This window comes from Lucilia sericata, unplaced genomic scaffold, assembly GCF_015586225.1.
Source record: "Lucilia sericata isolate MDLA Ls3-8-SP2 unplaced genomic scaffold, ASM1558622v1 Contig000853F_arrow, whole genome shotgun sequence".
Taxonomy (NCBI): domain Eukaryota; kingdom Metazoa; phylum Arthropoda; class Insecta; order Diptera; family Calliphoridae; genus Lucilia; species Lucilia sericata.
The window spans coordinates 1-16,814 of NW_023994845.1; the positions used below are offsets into that span (position 1 = coordinate 1).

The 16,814-nt window shown below is 31.2% G+C and overlaps 3 protein-coding genes and 1 non-coding gene across 4 annotated transcripts; 1 reads left to right on the plus strand and 3 right to left on the minus strand.

Moving 5' to 3' along the window:
- Window positions 1–7,487: 7,487 nt before the first annotated feature.
- Trnal-uaa lies at window positions 7,488–7,571 on the minus strand. Its single transcript has one exon. It is a non-coding gene; the product is annotated as a tRNA-Leu (tRNA).
- A 279-nt stretch (window positions 7,572–7,850) lies between these two features.
- LOC119608586 (coiled-coil domain-containing protein 191) lies at window positions 7,851–10,894 on the minus strand. The gene is made up of 5 exons (XM_037963059.1): window positions 10,598–10,894; window positions 9,167–10,539; window positions 8,712–9,102; window positions 8,135–8,658; window positions 7,851–8,070 (listed from the first exon to the last, which is right to left on the minus strand). The coding sequence occupies exons 1-5, from the start codon at window positions 10,826–10,828 to the stop codon at window positions 7,914–7,916; spliced, it is 2,676 nt and encodes an 891-aa protein (XP_037818987.1). The 5' UTR covers window positions 10,829–10,894; the 3' UTR covers window positions 7,851–7,913.
- Window positions 10,895–11,463: 569 nt separating this feature from the next.
- Window positions 11,464–13,369, minus strand: LOC119608583 (serine--tRNA ligase, cytoplasmic). Its single transcript, XM_037963056.1, has one exon. It carries the CDS (start codon window positions 13,212–13,214, stop codon window positions 11,712–11,714), a length of 1,503 nt encoding a protein of 500 aa, XP_037818984.1. The 5' UTR covers window positions 13,215–13,369; the 3' UTR covers window positions 11,464–11,711.
- Window positions 13,370–14,744: 1,375 nt separating this feature from the next.
- Window positions 14,745–16,589, plus strand: LOC119608585. The gene has a single exon (XM_037963058.1). It carries the CDS (start codon window positions 15,025–15,027, stop codon window positions 16,129–16,131), a length of 1,107 nt encoding a protein of 368 aa, XP_037818986.1. The 5' UTR covers window positions 14,745–15,024; the 3' UTR covers window positions 16,132–16,589.
- Window positions 16,590–16,814: the final 225 nt, after the last annotated feature.

Below are 16,814 nucleotides of genomic sequence, written 5' to 3' on the forward strand. Positions count from 1 at the left end.
TCGCAACAATTCGTTGTCGAAATCTAAATGTTATACACATCCGTTGTCTAAATGTTAACAAACGTGTTGTTAACAACAACGAATTGTTGCAATGATGTCAACATTACATATATAGTGTTGTCGTACGTATGTATATATGTACTTTGATAACGGATGGTATTGAAAAATTATAAACAGTTTGGTGTCAATTTGGTACCAGTCGTGTATATTTCTTTTTCCCTCTGTGTAGGTTTCAAATTTTGTTGGCCTGTGTTATTCATGTTCTCTTGTTGATACCTTATAATTGGCAAATATTTTTCAACAGGAAATAAAGCCCAATCATTCTTTTATTATCTAGCGCCCTCATGTTGGAACAAATTTCGGTATTGTGGTATATGAAATATTATCATTTTGATCTTAGATACTGATAAAAAACACTTTCTCTAGAAATTTGAGTTAAATAAATTTAAAATTCAAACATGCATTTATAAAAAGGCTTATAGGGAGAAAATTTAAAAAATTTATAATAAACAAATTGTTATCTTTTTTATTATGCATAATTAAACAAGAAAAAAAAAACAAGTAACCAAAAAAGCCAGATGTTATTTGAATATAATAATAAAAAATTAATATTCAATTTAGTTTTATTAGAAATTTTTGAAAAATGTATTTCTTTTTTACATACATATAAAGAAGCACTGATTTATTTTTTATGGGTCAATTTAATGCAAATCGGATTTTCTTTAACAAAAAAAACAATTCAAATTTGTTATTTGATTTATGATTTATTTTGAATTCCAACACCTGTTGCATACCAAAATAATTTTATGGTCACATCTCTTTTATTTTATAAAAAAAAAAACATTTAAACTAAATTGAATACACTTTGTGGTTTTTACCTAATGACGAACATAAATTATTGACTACTGTTTAATACGTAAAGATTTCTAAATACGTAGTTAAATAGGTATTCTTTAGAGTTTTTATGACTTTTTAAATATTCAAATGAAAAACCTTTATTATATTAAGTGACTCATTTTTATTGTGGATTTTTTTCTGTTATTTGGTCTGTGGTGGTATTTTTAAGAATACAGATCCCATATTTTGTACAATCATTGTTTAAATCGTTATCAGAAAATATTATGCGTCTTCTTTGCTTTAATTAATTTAAGCAATGAATCAAATATTGTTTAATTTAAATTTAACCAAGATTTAATTTTTTCTTTATGTGTTAAACACAAAGAATTGTAGAAATATTAATTAGTGTAATGAATGAAGTTTATTATTCTTTTATTCAGTTGAAATAATTAAAACTCTTAGGGCGGGTTTCTTACTATTCAGTTAAATGTGGCTTAACTTGCAGTTAGATTAAACTCGGTACAAATTTAAGCGAACTTTAACCGATAATTGTGTTTTTCAATAATGTACTTAAAAGCAGTTAGTTTTGTTAGTATTGCCAACTTTTCTGCCAAAAACATAAACAGTAAACAGCTGTTTTATCAAATATTACTTTTGTAAAATGAATAAATTTTAGAGAAAAATTAAATAAACATTAAGGGCCAATCTTTAGGTGAAAGATTAGCGATTAAATTAAAATTAATCCTCGAAAGTTGTCTTTGAGTACTCAATTAGTTAATTTTGTTTGCAAGTTTAAGCGCCCAATGGAGGTGGTTTAAACTTAAGTATGAAATGCAAAAGTGTAAACAGCTGATGCAAAACAAAATAATACATTTTTTATAAAAATAAACATTAAAATGTTCTATTTATTGATTAGTATAAATTATGCACACCCAAAATACATTTTTTTTGGGTTTAAATTTAAGTTTTCATTAATTTTCATATTAAATTTACAATTTTCTTCTTCTTTTTCATAAAACATGCATTGTTTTGATAACAGTGAAATTTTCTGTTGTTTTGTATGGCAACACTGCGAAGTTTAATCTTGTACTCAGAAACATCAAAGGAGATTAACATGAGATTAAATTTATGATTAGATTAACTAATCTGATTATTAATTGGCATTTGATTGCCAAGTCAAAACCCCGCTCTAAAAACAATAATAATATTGATAAAAAGAATCAAAAAAATAATATTTACTTAAAAAATTAACTTTTTCTTCTTTCGAATTGATTATTTTATTATTTTTGTTGACTGTCCAACAACATTCGGTTAAAGCAATATAATAAATAACATAACTGATTACTGAAAAATTAGAAACTAGGTTTATGCAAAGAATGTACATTATCTTTGTCAGAAAAAGCCCGAAAAAGCCTCAAAATGTCAAACTTTTAATGGTTAAATTACTCAGGCAAATTTTAAAAGTATACTTTTTTAAAGGATTGAGCAGCGCTGAATTTGAATCTAATCTCACTATCCATTACATCAGGTTTTCCAGATATCGTGTCATAAAGTTGTTGTTCATATTTGAGACGCTATAACATCGCGAAGACACTTTTATTTATAAAATTTATTATGTCATCTGAAAGTCCAATCTATCGACTTTAAAATAAACATTTAAGCTCTGCTGTACTTTTTTTCCTTCTTCGAGAAAGCTTAACCTAAAACTGGGAACAACCGTAAATTTACCAAAACTGTTTTTTTTTTGTCGAAGAATAAAGAAGATATAAAAGTGGTTAAACCATAACGGATTTAATAAATAGAGATATCTTTACGCACTTATAGCTTCTTAAATATGGCCAAAAATGGGATTTTTTGATTTTAAGAATACGATATCTCGAAAACTTGATATGAAATTCTAATGACAGATTCGGATTCAGCTTAACTCAATCCTTTAAAAAAAAGTATACTTTGGTCTCTGGATTAAAAATTTGTTGGACTGTATAAATGAGACTAATTTTCGAAAGTCGAGCAATAGAACATAACTATTGATCCAACAATTTTCTATACGAATTCATTATAAATTTATAATCTTTAAGTATAATTTAGAAACGTATTTCTTGGATTCGAATGAAATATTTAAAATTTCGGAAGGTGACTAAAAAAACACATGTACATTATACCGACTCAGTCTGTAGGGAAAGCAAAAACTTGTTTTTTTAAATTTGTAGTTTTGTTTTGAAACAATATATTCAATATTGGGTATCGTTTGAATGGGGTTTTAAAGCCGCGTCCAATGATATTGTATCAATCATAAAAAACCGTCTGCTCATAATTGTCATATTCCAAAAAATTTTAAATTGTTTGGTTTTTCATTAATATAAATAAAATTTATGCACAATTTTCAAAATTTTGGACACCACTAGACGTGACTTCAAAAAACCATTCATATTGTATATATTTTTTTTTAAGAAAAAATTGTAAAATTTAAAAAAAAAATAACTAAAAAGGGACTTTTTTGTAACCGGTCCAGCTCACAAACGGCCAACGATAGACTAGAAATATTTTGGGAACCATCATAAAACAAAACAAAGATTTTTTGAAGCTGGGTAAAATTTTGAATTGAACATGAAAAATCATGTCCCCCATAGGATATTTTCTTGAAAACTGTCCAGCTAACGAAGGGACAACACTAAACCCAAAATATTTTGGGTAACATCATATTACATAACAACGAATATTTTGAGGGGGGTAACTCAAGCACCATTTTTTGTGAGTCGGTCTAATGTACATATATAGACCTAATTATATAATAAATAAAACATGACAATTAACCCAGGATTGAGCCGCGCTGAATCCGAATCTGACGTCAAAAAATCTCCATCACATCTGTAATTTGAGATATCGTGTCCTGAAAGTAGAAAAAAAGTAATTATTGCCCTTTTTGAGACGTTATAACAGCGCCAAGACAACATTATTTATAAAATGTTGTATGCCATCTAAAAGTCCATTCTTTAAAATAGAGGCATAACGTCTGATATATCTTCTCTCTTTATCGAGTTATCTTTACCTAATGCTATAAATTGACAAAAAACTGTATTTTTCGTACATTACAAAAAAATTATATATTTCGATATGAAAATACTTTTTGAATTGTTTAAAAATCTTCTGTAGTTTCTGAGATATCATCCGTTGAATTTGACGGACGGACAGAGATCGTTAAGTCGTATCAAAAAGTGATTTGGAGTAGATTGGAACATCATAAGATAGGTGTGGGTCCAATATTGTAGCACTATAGTAGTGTAGAATGTAAATACCATGAATATACCAAAAACCATAAGTTTTGAAGATTTAGGTGAAGATATCTCGAAGAATAAAGATATGTCAGATGTTAGCCATCTAAATGGACTTTCAGATGGCACACATTTTATAAATACAGTTGTCTTGGCGCTGTTATAACGTCTCAAAAATGGTAATATTCGGATTCAGTACGGCTCTATCATTTAGAAACGTCAAATTTGATCTCAGAGTTTCGACTTTTTTAAAATTTTGTCATCCTGTGTTATCTTAAACTGCTTTTATAGCCTAAAATATTTCATTCCAAATTCAACCTTTGACAATTACAATTTTATTGCAAATTTAACAAGGTTTATGGTCAACATTTCTTTTTAAATTACAATAAAGAAACTCTAAAATACACCATTTTATAGACACTATATCCATTTATTTTAAAATTTAACAATCCTTGTTCCAAGTTAACACCAAAAACCTATAAAAACTCAACTTTATGTTTAAAATAAAAGGCAATGGACAAAGTCATTTTTAACTCTAGCCAATTTTAATCACTAACAGTAAGAAACAAGACTTTTAACGGCAAAAAAAGTTGAATAATTTATGAGCGAAATCGATAGTTGCAAAAAAAAAATACTCAAATAAACAAATAAAAACCTGAAAAAAATACAACAACAAAAAACTTACCAAGATCAGCCAAAACGATAAATGAGAACAAAAATAGTAAAATATGCCATTTAAAAGATTTTGACGACATTTTGTGTAGATTTTTGGTTTTAACAACTATGTAGTTTTTATATGGAAACTTAAGAGAACACAGCAATATTTTCACAATTATATACCAGTTTATATTTTATTTTTATTTTACAACGGACTTGACAAGATAAGGCGTTTAGAAACACACGTACGATATTTTATCGATGTTGGCGGTTAAGCAATTGAATTTTTTTATATATTCTTATCAATAACTTTTTTTTTGCACCAGAATTCTTTATAGAAAATAAATTATTAATGATAACAAATATTTATTAACTTGTTTCTTATATACTGGTATTAAAATGTTGAATTTAAAACACTTTGACAGTTGGAAAATACGCCATAAATTAACAGCTTTTCTAATATTTATTTCAGGTGAATAAAATAGAATGTTTTTATTAATAAAAATAAACAATAAATATCGCAACAAATGTGTAAATAATGTTTTACGAATTTTGTTTATGAAATCTTAATGCCAGCGAATAGCTTTATGCCGTAAATATTTCTTGAAAGCAACCGTTACGATCGAAAATCTAAAGACAACTGTTTTTTTGTTTTTTCAAAATGTGGGCTTGAGAGTTAAAGAGTGAGTGTTAGCGCTGTGCACTTAAACTTGAATGTAAATAACAAAGATATTTAGCCAAAAACATGTTGTGTTACCAGTTTTACTCACTCTCTTACAATCTAGTAGTCTAAAGGTGAGATACAATAGTACAGTACTGTTCGAAACCTTAGCAACATTTCTAGTCAGTGTAATCTTAGTTTTATATATTTTAGTTAAATTGATTTATGCAAAATAACATAATTCTCACGTAGGTGAAGGGTTCAATATTATCAAACAGCGTCTGGTCCAAAAACTGGTTAAAAATTTAAAATTAAAAAAAATGCTGAGGACAAATTTCGATACCCGACTAGCAACACGAAAAGTTGGTAAAGGATTTATCCTCTAAAAATACAAAAGTTTAAAACCATGACCGTAAAAGTAAAAATGTTCAATTTCATTCAAAGCATAATTGATAATCTGAATTTTTTTTTTTCAAATTCAGAAAAGGTCAATGTGAAATAATAAAAAAATTTAAATCTCATTATACCCTACACCACTATAGTGGGAAGGGTATTATGCGTTTGTGCTGATGTTTGTAACGCACTAAAATATTAGTACTAAACCCACCTTTAAGTATACCGATCGACTCAGAATCATTTTCTGAGTCGATTTAACGATGTCCGTCCGTCAGTGTGTCCATGTAAACGTTGTTATCAAAGTACAGGTCGCAATTTTAAAGATAATTTGATGAAATTTGGCATACACGTTTATTTTGACCTAAGGACGAAGCCTATTGAATGAAATGGTTAAAATCGGTCCATTATTTCACCTAGCCCCCATACAATACCCCCGAAAAGGGTTTTTGAGCTCATAATTCTGTATAATATAAATGTATCTCGATAAAAGTTTTATACAAGCCTTGATGACCTTGCCGAATTTCGAAATGATCGGACTTCATTTGACCCTAGCCCCCATACAAAGCCCCCCTTCGGAAAATTACTTGAATATCCGCAATTCACTTATTAACACTGTTATTGCAATAAAATTTATCACAGACAAATATTATATAAATATAAATCTATCTAGCCCATTTTATCGGGATCGGTTCACATTTGCTCCTATCCCCCATATAAAGCCTCTTTCAGAAAATTAGTTTTTCGTCAGTAAATTGCTTAAATAAATCGGAATCAAGGTAATATTCCAGATAAATGCTTTATTATGAAAAAAAGATCACATATAATATTCATGACTGGTGTAGGGTATCATATGGTCGGCCACGCCCGACTATACTTTCTTACTTGTTTTCAATTGAGTTTTTCTGAAGTGGAAATTAAATTTCTCATTATTATTTGTTATTTTCTAAAGTTCAAATGAAAAATCTCAATTTTAATTGAGATCAAATGAAAAATTCCATTATCAAGTTTTTCTCAAATGAAAAATCAGAATTTCAATTGATCTTTTCTGAATTGAATTGAAAAGTTCTTATTTTCAATTGAAAAGGTGTATTTTTCGAAATTTTTAAACTATAACGAACTATTGTGGGTCGAAATAAAGTCGTATAATCTAGAAGTTTTGCACTTTTAAGCCGATGTCTATTATATAAAAATATTATTTAAGATTTTTCTATATAAAGCCCACATCGGAAAATCATTACTTATGTATATGGGTAAAATTCTATCCGAATGTGACATTCTGCGAAATGTTTTCCGGATCGGCCCATAGTTGGCTGTAGCTTTCATATAAAGTCCACTTCCGAATAGCACTTAATCGTAAATAACTCATGAATTAATAATGATATCGGTATAAAATGATTATAGAATTAGAGGTTTGTATATGTACAAATCAATTTGTGGACGTTTTTCCTCATCGGACATAGTATAGCGTATCACATGAATTAATCAATGTTTTCCGGATCTGCCCATAATTGTTCATAGCTTCCATTTCAGGCACTCATCTGTTATATCTGGATTAAATTCTACACGAATATATTTTGCGTTTTTTCCGTATCTGTCATTAATTAATCTATTCTTTTTCCTTCAATTATTAACAAATTATTAAAAAAACAGCAAAAAAGATTTCTTGTCAGGTGTGGGGTTCGAACCCACGCTCCCTCTCGGGAACCAGAGCTTAAATCTGGCGCCTTAGACCGCTCGGCCAACCTGACTCGTTGAGGTGGTAGTGACAAAATGTCTATATAAGCCTTAAGGGTGGCAACACAATACGTCAAACCAATTGAAAAAAGTAGAAATAAAGAAAAGTGTTGCCAACTTACTGGATATAATATGTTGACTATGGATGACATCTATACTCAAAGTTTGAGAGTAAAAAATTCATTCAAATTAGTGATAATAAATCGTCAATAGGTAGTGATTTTTCGATTACCTTTTTTATAATTTCCCTTCCGTTTAGGTCAAAGTTAATTGTTTTTTAAACAGTTTTTCAATTTATATAAATTTATTAAAAATCTGTTACAAAATGTTATTTTTAAAATATCTAAATATCATTTTTACATAAAATTCAAATCATCTCGGTTTGGTGTGTAATCGGGTAAAAGTTCCCAGATTTTTAGACGCCATCTTTGTCTTCTTTCCTCGGTTTCCTTTTCCAGTTGTAATATTTGTGGCAATCTTTGCCAACAATCCAATACTTTCCATTTTAGATGCCTACAAACATTTTTAAGTTTAAATAAAGATTAGACATAAAAATAGCAAACACTTTTTCACCCACCATTCATGATGCGACACGGCCTGTTTCATTTTAGTCTCCTCAATCATTTGCATTCGTTTTGTATATGCCCACCATTGATGGAACATGCTTTCGGTTAATTTGAATTCATGATAGTCCACAGCAACATTATATTTGCTACGTTCATCGTAGACATATTGCAACCATACCTGTAGATATTGACGTTTTAAAAATTTCTCGTATAATTCATCTGCTTTTTGATTACGTCTAGCTTTAAGTATACGATAAAGACTAAACCAGGCTTGAAAATAGGTTTTCTTATATAGCGAACGTCGAAGTTCTTCACATTTTTTTAGGTTATCCCTTTTGCGTTGCAGCAGGCGTTTGAAACACTCCATGCCTATACGTTTAAGCAAGTTGCGTTTGTAGAATTCCTGGGCCTTACGTTGATTTTCTAAATATTTCTGACGTTCACGTTCTTTAATGATTTTAGCCATTTTCTCTTGGCGACGTTTTTCTCTTAAGGCTTCTATACGCAATCGTTTAGCTTCTTCATCTTCCTGACGCTATAAACAAAATGTAAATTATACATTTAGAGTATGTTTGGAGAAATAATTACCTTGGCTTCCTCTAGAGCTAATTTTTGAGCCTCTCTTTCGGCTTCCTGCTGTAGTCTTCTTTGTTTAGCTTGTTCATGACGTATACTTCGTTCCAATGCCCTTTCTTGCATGTTTTGCAGAAATTTAGGCATTAGAAGAGCTTTACCTTGCAGTTTATTTAAATGATCATCTTCGTCATCCTTAAGATTACCTATTAATTGCAAACATTTGGCCTTAGCCTTAGATTTGGGATCACCTGAACGTATAACGGATTTTAATTCATTCTTCAGTTCCTGACGCGCTTCCTTAGCTTCCTCAGACAATTTGTGTAGCTTTAATTCCATAATTATACGTTCCTGTCGCTCCAACTTTAGACGTTGCAAATCTATGATATCTTGTTGAACTTTAATTCTGGAAATATTGCAGCAAATGTTAATTCAATAAAATTCAAATTATTTCAGTTCTTGGCACTTACTTGTTTTGGTATTTCTTATTTACTTTCACATTTTCCAAGGTATCCTTTTTCTCTCCGTTTTTCTTATGTCCATTTTCAAACGCAAATTCACTTTCGGTTTTCTGACTATTTTTCAAACGATTTTTTTCAATGCGTATTTTGTCCAGGAAAATATTTATCTTTTTAACACGATCAGCTCTCCCATCTACATGTTCCCTTTCAATTTTTTCAATGTTAGTATAATGGACCCATTTTAGAAAATATTTACGCATTATAGAGATGTTGTTATGGGCACGATTTAGAAATAAGTTTTCTATAATATTAGATTTTTCACTATTTGAATATGTGTTGTTTTCCAATCCCTTGGAAGAACCATTTGAAGGGTTTATTTCTTCATTTTCTTCTTCTGAAGACTTAACATAATGAGCCATCTTACCGGTAACTATTAAATCATTGCTTTCGCTGCTAGTTTTGTGTAGAGAACAGCCGTTTAACGTTAAATTCTGTTTAGTTTGGTTGCTTTCTGAATTATTTTCTTCCAATATGTCTTCTAGTTTAAACTCTTCTTCCATTTCCAATTCTTTCAAGGCCTCTTCAGCTAAATCAGATATAACTGAATCGATACCATCACTAGTATTTGAACATACAGATGATTCTCTTTTAACCCGACAAATGTTAATGTCATCATCAAATCTTACGCATCTTAAGTGTAGAGCATTTTGTTCTTCTATTACCTCCCTTAAGGGCTTTAAAATCTCATCTGTATTAGCCAAGGGACTGGGAGTACGCTGAAAATTCTCCTCAGCTTTAACTTGAGAATTCATATCGAATATTTCATTATTCAAATTTAATTCACTCATTCTTTCGGCCATAAAATCTAAAATATTTTCTTCTGGTTTTACTTCCCTACTTTCTTGATTCTCAATTGCTAATGTTGTTGGTTGCTCTTCTAAAGTATTTGCTATTTCCGTTTCTACTGCCTCATTAGCTATATTATTTTCCAGTTCCTTTGATAAATAATCAATTTCCAGAGTATTTCTTTTTGTTTCCATAAATTCTTCATCTTCTATCAATTTGGCATGTTTTTTCAATTCATCTGTAAATAAGTCATGTACCTCCTGTAAGGCATCTATGGGAGTATTATAAAAATCTTCTATATGTTTATGAGAAGATTCTAAACTTTTTATAATATCCGTATTATCGATTAACAAAGAGTGCAACTTTTTCTCAGGCACTCTATTATGTTTGTGTTGCTTTTGTAAATGCATACGAAATTGATTTAATTGATTCTCTATATAATGATCTTCGACAGCAATATTGTGCTCCTTGCACTGTTGCAAATTCTTAGCGTAGGCAACCGTTGCTAGGGGTAATTTTCTAGGTATCTTTTTAAACTAAAAAAAATGGACATTTTTTATATTAATATTTTTTTTCGAATTTCTTTTTTCATACCATTTCATGTCTTAGATTCATTACTAAGACCGGATCTAGATTGGATTCCCTGCTGTTGTCACCATTCATTATATTTTGTTGCTGCCTTCCAATATAGTCAATTTCTATGAATTTCTTCACAGCATCTGATTTTAAATTTGTTGAAATATTGCTGCAATGTCTCTTACGTATGCGATCCCATCTTGTATCCTTATTACTGGATGCTAATTTATCACGTTTTGGATGTGTCATTATAAATTATTAAAAAAATTTTAGACAATTTTGTAATAATTGATTTGAATTTGTATTCACTTCAGTTTTTTAGGAAAGAAATAAACAACTTGTTTATATTTTCTATTTTTTGGTAGTCAAGGATACTTCAATTTGTTGAATTTAGTTTTTTATATAAAGGGGTGATTCCGTTACAATGTAATATAAATTACAACAATTTAAATTGTTGAATATAGTATCTATTGCAATAAAAATGTTTTATTATGGGAATTTTTCGGCATTGTATAAAAATTATAAATTTTGTAGAGGTTGTTTTGTTGTTTTCAAAAACATTAAACATGGTCCATGCCCACATTACATAGATCCAATAATTCTGGCAAGACAATTACTAAAAGTTTCAGTTAATTTATTTTTACAATTAAAACTGCACTATCCATAAGCGTAATTTTATTGAGAAAAATAATTGATATTTTATTATTCATCTATTTAAATTATAAAAAATAAAAATAAATTTTATTTACCTTAAAATTTACTTTAAAACCACTGGCAACGTAAACTAGTATTAATTAGGCAGTGATCAGACATTCCCGAAAATAGTTCCATATTTTTCTAGTTACCTTTAATTTCCTTTTCCACATTAAATAATTAAATACGTATTTGTGATGTTGTCTTTCTTATGTTGAGTTAGCCTTTTAAGGGATCTTTGTTTTATTAATAATCACTATTTAAATGCTTAGAGAATTTTGAAAATTATTTATGTAAATTAAAAAAAAAAACACTAAATGAGAAACAGGTCTTTTCAACCAACCACCAATCTTCTGCAACTAATAAGCGTAAGTAAAAAATGCAATTACATTCAATTTATAACCTATATTATACTGTGTTCTTCGATGAATCGATAAACTTAAGCGGCAGCAGCATCTTTTTTACCCTTTCCGGGCTTTTTAGCGTTGGCGGCAGTAGCTGCTTCTACGTCAATAGGTGCTGGTTTAACAAAAGGAATTTCATCACGGAATTTTTCTGGCATATATTTCTTAAGAGGTTCTGGCACCTTAATACCAGTCTCAGTTTGATGTGTCTCCAAAATAGCACAGATAACACGAGTAGTAGCGCACATAGTGGCGTTCAACATATGGACGTAGTCAACGGCAGCATTCATTTTCTTGGTTTGACCATAACGCACCAACAAACGTCTGGCTTGGTAGTCCAAACAATTAGAACAGGATACCAATTCACGGAAGGCGGCACTGCCTGCAAACCAAGCCTCTAAATCCAATTTCTTTGAAGCAGCATGATTAAGAGCTCCTGAAACAATGTTAACAACACGATATGGAATTTCCAAAGATTGGCAGAAGGTTTCAGCATTGTTAATCATTTCATCCATCATTTCCCATGACTTGTTATCATGAGGAGAGGTGAGTACGAATTGTTCGATTTTCTCGAATTGATGGACACGGAAAATACCACGAGTATCACGGCCATGAGAACCAACTTCCTGACGGAAACATGTAGAGAGACCAGCATATTTAATGGGCAAAGAAGCTTCAGGCAACCATTCATCGCGATGATAGGCTGCAATAGGTTGTTCAGAGGTAGCAATCAAATACTTTTCATCAACACCACCTTCTTCAGCTTTTTCGCTGCCTTTGCCCACAACTTTGTAGAGTTCTTCATCGAACTGTGACAATTGGGCAACTTCTTGCATAACTTCTTTGCGCATAAAGAAGGGAGTATACAAAGGAATATAATCTTTAGCGTACAGCATATGCAAGGCGTGTTGAATCAAAGCTTGCTCCAAGAATACAGCGGCACCTGTCAAGAAATAACCACGACCACCAGATACTACTGTGCCTTTTTCACCGTTCATACCGTCAATCATTACTATCAAATCAACATGAGAGTATTTGCCTTTTTTGGTACAATCACCATAAGTACGCTCCACCTTGTTCTCTTCCTCATCGTTAGAAACCGGTACAGATTCATGTAAATGATTGCCCACTTCACGCAAAGCTGTATTACGTTTCTGTTCGGCCTCCCCCAAAAGTCTCTCGTTTTCGACCATAGCCTGATCGATAAGCACACGAACCTTTTTAATTTGATTCACGGTTAGAGCACCCAGTTTTTCAGCATTCAATTCTGTCAATTCTTGTTGCACTTCAGCCGGTACTTCGGCCGCTTCATCACCTTGTGGTTCCTTCTTTTTCATTTTCTCACCAATCACTTTGCTGCAGACATTTTTCACCTTGTTCAGGTTGTCGGCACGATGACGTCTTTGACGCCATTCTGTGTCTTGGCTGATGACGGTCTCCACCAGACCTACATCCTTAAAGCGTAATTCTTGATTTTTGCGAATAGCATCGGGATTACCACCCTTGTCGCTACGGAAGAGATCCAAATCCAAGACCATTTTATTAGATGATGAAATCGAGAATTGCAATAGAATTAAAACACAATTCCTCTTACTCGAGTACGTGAATCACACAACGTGGCTACACTGTTGACAAATTGAATTTTTGCACAACAACAAACTGTCAAATCAACGATGAGAGTGACCAGATTTAAAGAACAATTCTTGTCAACAAAATAATAGAGATGCCGGTATTGCAAAAAAAAATAGTTTTTCTAATGAAACAAATTAAAGAATGGTTAATTTAAATTTTTCAAATAAACCCATTTTTAATGTTATAGTTATTTATCTTATATTTTGTACTTACTATATAATTAAAAAAACAATATCGAATTGCCAATCATTAAATTAATTTTGAAGTTGCCACATAAGCACCAGAGACCTGCGCCGAGCAAATTTGACGGCGGCGGCGGCTTATGTAGAATAGTTTCGGCGGCGGCTTTAAGTCGGCTGTGAGCCGAATAAAATTTGCCATATTGTATATAATTTAAAAATAAACGTTTTTAGTATTCACGTATCCGATTAATAAAAACAGACATTGAAGTTCTTTTAGTTTTGTGATATGGAAAGGAAAACATCAGGCCAATCAAAAATAATGCTCACAATACTAACATAATTCAAAAAACGTCTTTTCGAGAAAAAACGAAAGAATGTTTTTTTTAACAAATTTTAAACATATAAATTTTTCTCATTTGAATTTAAAATAAATACAATATCTAAAAGCATGAGTTTTATTTTTAGTTTTTTTTTTTGTAAACAGATATACATATGTACGTATTTATATAAAGAATTGGAATGCATAATTTGCAGTACTCAGTTCAAAAACACGAAATTCGAGTAATGCCTCGAACCATATATAAAAATAACGTTTTTTAAATATTTTAAATTTTCAGTAAAGGGCCCTTCAGACGATCACATTTTACATACGAAAAGTCTAATGAAAAAGTAAATTGAAATTCCATCCATATGACAAAAAAGAGAATAAAAGTCGTATGATTTATATTTTTTGTGTTTAAACGATTGGTATAAAACAATAACAAAGTAAGATGGAAACAGCTGTTTCATTTTTTTTGTATGTGTTTACATAAATATACATCCCTGATCTAATGCGACTTGCTTGTTTTTTTAATCATTTCAAAAAATGAAGAGAGCCATACGACTGTCACATTTTCCATCCGTATTTTCTCTCAATGTGTGATTGTTTCATTACATATTGCGTTTAGACGATCCTATCCGTTCTCTTCTACACAAAATTTTGACAGATCATATTACTTGTGTGCTCGTGTGAAGGGGGCTTAAACAATATAAAATGGTAATAATTTTTAATTTGTTTAATTTTAATACATATAGTATTAATATGCATATAGGAATCGGCGGCTCAATTTAAGCCGATATAAGCCGAAAAAATTTTCGGCGGCGGCGGCTTCTAAATTTATTCGGCGGCTCGGCTTAGTCGGCTGTGAGCCGATCGGCGCAGGTCTCTGATAAGCACTACTCAGAAAAATTAAAAGATGTGGTAGAAAAAGGGGAATTCATTAATGTAAAGCATTTTGTGATGTAAAGTTTGACAGAACACCATGCTGGTCAATATTTTTTATACACGTAAATTGACAGTTTTCTGTTCAAATTCTATATGAAACTATACTGGCTACCGCTTCTTAAGTAAATTCACTTTGGACACAACTATCTGCGGCAAATAATGTGTCATTTTTTTGTTTTCTTCTAAAAAATTCATAAAAACATTGCAAAGTCCGGAAACCAATTAAAAGTAAATATTATAAGATTAAAACCGCCTCATTTCCAATAGATTATGAGCATTATTGAATTTGAAATTGACGAAATACGAAAATTGTGTGAAAATGTTGTGCCCAACTCAAAAATAATTGCTTGCACTTCAGCTGCTCCAGCCCCTTTGGTGCGTGTGGACATACAAGAGAATAAACACTATCGTCAATTTACGGTGTGTCTACGATTTCCCGAAGACTATCCGAAACGGACAATCTTAGTAGAGCTAAAAAGTAAAACTTTATCTGAAAAGTTCTTGCAAGGTTTGACGGGTTTGTGTGAAAAGCAGTGCCAGGAATATTTGGGTAAACCGCATTGCATTAAAGTCTTACAATTCCTGCAGCAATATGTTAAAGACAATGCTTTGTGTGTGTGTTTTGATGAAATTCAACAATTGCGCAAGGATTTGGGCGCCAATGCACCTGCGGACCAGTTAAAGATTAAACAGAAGGCTTCAACTGTTCTTTTCACAGCCAAGGGAGGAGAATACTATTATCGTGTTAAGGCCATAGTGCCTGAAGATTATCCCAGGCATTGTATAGACTTGCAAGAGCAACAAACGAATCTACCGGCTGTTTTATTGCGCTATCTTAATGGACAATCGCGGGAAATAGCCCGACAATGTGTGGAGCCACCTTTGCGTATGCCTAAGGGAAAAACTTTAGCAGATTTTCAACCAGTCCCTTCACTATATAGAGCTTTAAAATTTTGTCTTGAGGCAACTTTGGCTTTTCATAGTGAAATGTGTCCCATTTGTCAACGTTTGGTGCTACCACCCGAACCAAAAGATTTGGAAATGGACGACAATAAGGATGACTATGTGGAAAGGGTCTACTGTGGTCATTTATTTCATCAGGGTTGTCTGAAAGCATACTTGCAAGAACCACCTTTTCCTAAAGGTGGTAAATTGTGTCCAGCCAGAAGACGTCACTTGCGTTCTGATGCCACCTACTATTTGGGTGGAAGTCAAGGATACAAAATGCCAACTATAACACCGGATACTGGAGGTAGCTGTGGCATTCGTTTGGCTCATGATCGCTGGGTAATCAGTGTTAAGGTGGCCGAATCTAGATGGGCCCAGAAACAGGCAAGACAGCGTGAATTGGATGAGGTTGTAGATTTTTTGAAATGAGGCTAACAATTTTAATATTTATTCGAATAACATGACTTAGTAATTGGTTTAAAATACTTAATTATTGTACAAATGTTGATTTAAAATTAGAAATTAAATAAGTGAACCTTTTCGGGTATGAATTGGTCTTTATAATTGAAAGGTGTAAGAACGATAGAAGTCCAAAATGTAAAATTTACACTTTTCTGGACTTTATAATTGAAAGATGTATTGCAAGAACGAGAACATTCAAAAATGTAAAGTTTACATTTTCTAGAAAATTAATTTACAAACATGGCGGCGGCGAAATCTTTAAGCAGAAATCACTTTCAATTACATACCCGTTATATACATTATTGAAATCAGATGCTCTCTGTAAAGTATTTTTTTAATCATGGCTATTTTTAGAATATTCTTTATAACGAAATAAATATGAAATAATAAAAATGACATTGCAAATATTTTGTCTCAAAACTGAATTTTTTGTATTACACTAAAAATCTATTGGATCAAAAATACCTATTCAATCGTTATCGATAGGAATTTTAGTTTTAGATAGAAATGAACCTGTTCAATAGAAGATATTTGTAGTCTTTGTTTAGAATGATATTTCGTTAAACAGTTTTCGTTAATCGTTCGATAAACATCCTATAGAAATATGTAGAATATTTTTTAAAGAATAGAACTGTATTCTTATTAGTTCT

Coding starts and splice junctions, on each gene's coding strand:
- LOC119608586 (XM_037963059.1), bottom strand. CDS start 10,828: ATGACACATCCAAAACGTGATAAATTAGCATCCAGTAATAAGGATACA. Junction 9,103..9,166: donor AATAAGAAATACCAAAACAA/GTAAGTGCCAAG, acceptor CAATATTTCCAG/AATTAAAGTTCAACAAGATA. Junction 8,659..8,711: donor TAGCTCTAGAGGAAGCCAAG/GTAATTATTTCT, acceptor TTTTGTTTATAG/CGTCAGGAAGATGAAGAAGC.
- LOC119608583 (XM_037963056.1), bottom strand. CDS start 13,214: ATGGTCTTGGATTTGGATCTCTTCCGTAGCGACAAGGGTGGTAATCCC.
- LOC119608585 (XM_037963058.1), top strand. CDS start 15,025: ATGAGCATTATTGAATTTGAAATTGACGAAATACGAAAATTGTGTGAA.